General features: G+C 29.2%; 1 protein-coding gene across 1 annotated transcript; it reads left to right on the top strand.

Annotated features, from left to right (window-relative positions):
* Positions 1-8: 8 nt before the first annotated feature.
* Positions 9-257, top strand: LOC108558858 (transcription elongation factor 1 homolog; the record flags this gene model as incomplete). The annotated part of the gene is made up of 2 exons (XM_017915890.1): positions 9-64; positions 125-257. Coding segments are annotated over 2 exons (189 nt in total), but the record flags the coding sequence as incomplete, so codon positions are not given.
* Between the last annotated feature and the right edge of the window lie 1,889 nt (positions 258-2,146).

Below are 2,146 nucleotides of genomic sequence, written 5' to 3'. Positions count from 1 at the left end.
AACCGCTCGATCAGGAGTTCAACTGTCCGTTCTGCAATCACGAGCAGTCTTGTGAAGTGAAAATGTTAGTTTGTTGGATTGAAATGTGCGAATTATATCAATAATAATTACGTTTTTTTTGTAGGGACAAGGGAAGAAATACGGCGAGAATATCGTGCAGAGTTTGCATGGAGGATTACCAAACGACTATAAACGTGCTCTCCGATCCTATAGACGTTTATAATGATTGGATAGATGCCTGCGAAACGGCTAATTGATTTTGTGATATTATTTAACCAAATAAATATTTGAATTTTAACATTTATTTCTTAAGTATTTAATTTAATAATTAACGTGTTCATTTCTTGGTGAATATAAGTTTGTATTTATTTATAATCTGGGTAATCGGTATCCCAGATTATTTGAAACCGGACTAATCGAGAAACTAACATGTTGCATATTTTATAGTTCTTACATATACCATATAATTAATAAAATTGAAAAAAAGAAATAGAAAATTAATTGACGATGGCCTTCTTCCTTGTCGGTGCTTGTCTTTTTGATTTTCTCCGACCCATATTTTATCAAAGTTTTTCAAAATAATAGCAAAGACTGTTCCTTTCGAGGTCGATAAAATATTACTCTAGTATTAAGTTTAGTTTGCACAACTCAAGTGCCAATGGTAAAATAATTCTTGCAGCTTTCACCCGGTCAGAATAACTTCTGCTTGTATACAAATCGTACAGTTTGCTCTCGATTTGTCAATGTGACTTTGCTGCTGTGTTGTTGCATTGATGAACAAGCTTCTACTAACTACCTGTACCAAAGACTAACCACTTTCTTGGGGTGCTATTGTTGGTGGGGAGCATTGATGAAGAGCGCTCCTTATGTTCAATGTCCGAACTAGAGGGTCATAAATTTCGCAAAATTTCTCCAAAAACCTCATTACTAAGTAGAAAGTATGAGAATAATATTTTATTACCTTAGCACGATGTCTGAAAAAAATTAAACTTAAATTTTTTTTCTTTATTATTTTCCGGAAATAAAACGACAGTCCATAACCTATTTAATTTACGTACTTAGTTTTTTTCAATTTTCACCTTAAAAGTTTTTTAACTGTTATTTTTATTTTCCGATATTTCCGGGAAGTCAACTAAACTGAAGTATCTGAAAAGTAGGGTTTGACAGTTTTTATAACTAGTTTGCTGAAAAACGGTTTGTTTTAAGAAATATATATAATTCAAAACCGTTTTTGTTTGAAACCGATTTTTGGACCTAGACTTAAAATTTAAAAATGAATTACTTTTTTGATCAATAAGAAACATACATAAAACCGTCTATGACATAAAACGGGAATCAGAGTAAGCAGCTAACAACCAATGAAATCAATGGCAATCGACATCCTGACAGTATCAAAATCCCCTTCAAATGAAATATTTTTTATTATTACGATTTTCGCGATTTTAATACTGTTGGGATTTCGATATAGATCTCAATTTTTATTTTATACTACACAATACAAATTATCTCTTCAATTAAACGTCTCCAAAAAAGAGCGCCTAATTCACCAGGATGAATGTCATTTAGATAAATGACTGTTATTCGTTCATCACTATAGTTTTCTATATAGGAATTTTTATTTTTTTATAGTTTTATGCAACATTAAAGAAGGTTTTAAGATTTGTTTTAAGAAAGTTTATTTAGTTATATTTTTTATTTTTATATATTTTTTGTGAAAATTCGAATACCGCTTTTGTATAAAAGTTTAAATTCGAAAACCGGTTTTTATATAAACTAAAAAGATATTAATAGATTCTATTTTATTAAGTCAACTATTTAATTCGAGTTATTAAGATGTTCGACTGGTCGAGAACATTTGTGGTTGTTGTTAGTTCACAGAACTTGAGGTAAACCAGGATTTCCCAAAAGTTAATAAGTGTTCCATGAAAACTAGGAATGAAATAGTTACTAAATAATTAATGAATGTTTTTTCTCATTTATTAAAATTTTATTCAATATGATTTTATTCAGTATGATTCAATAATAAATTACATTAACTAAGTAAACAACACGTTAAATATTAAATAAATTGCTTAAGAAATAAAGTTAAAATTTCGATATTTATTTGGGTAAATAATATCACAAAATCAATTAGCCGTTTCGCAGG

Source organism: Nicrophorus vespilloides, unplaced genomic scaffold (assembly GCF_001412225.1).
Source record: "Nicrophorus vespilloides isolate i.1.1-1 unplaced genomic scaffold, Nicve_v1.0, whole genome shotgun sequence".
NCBI classification, from domain to species: Eukaryota; Metazoa; Arthropoda; class Insecta; order Coleoptera; family Silphidae; genus Nicrophorus; species Nicrophorus vespilloides.
The sequence above is the reverse complement of the archived record's forward strand: the minus strand, read 5'-3'. Positions and strand labels throughout refer to the sequence as shown.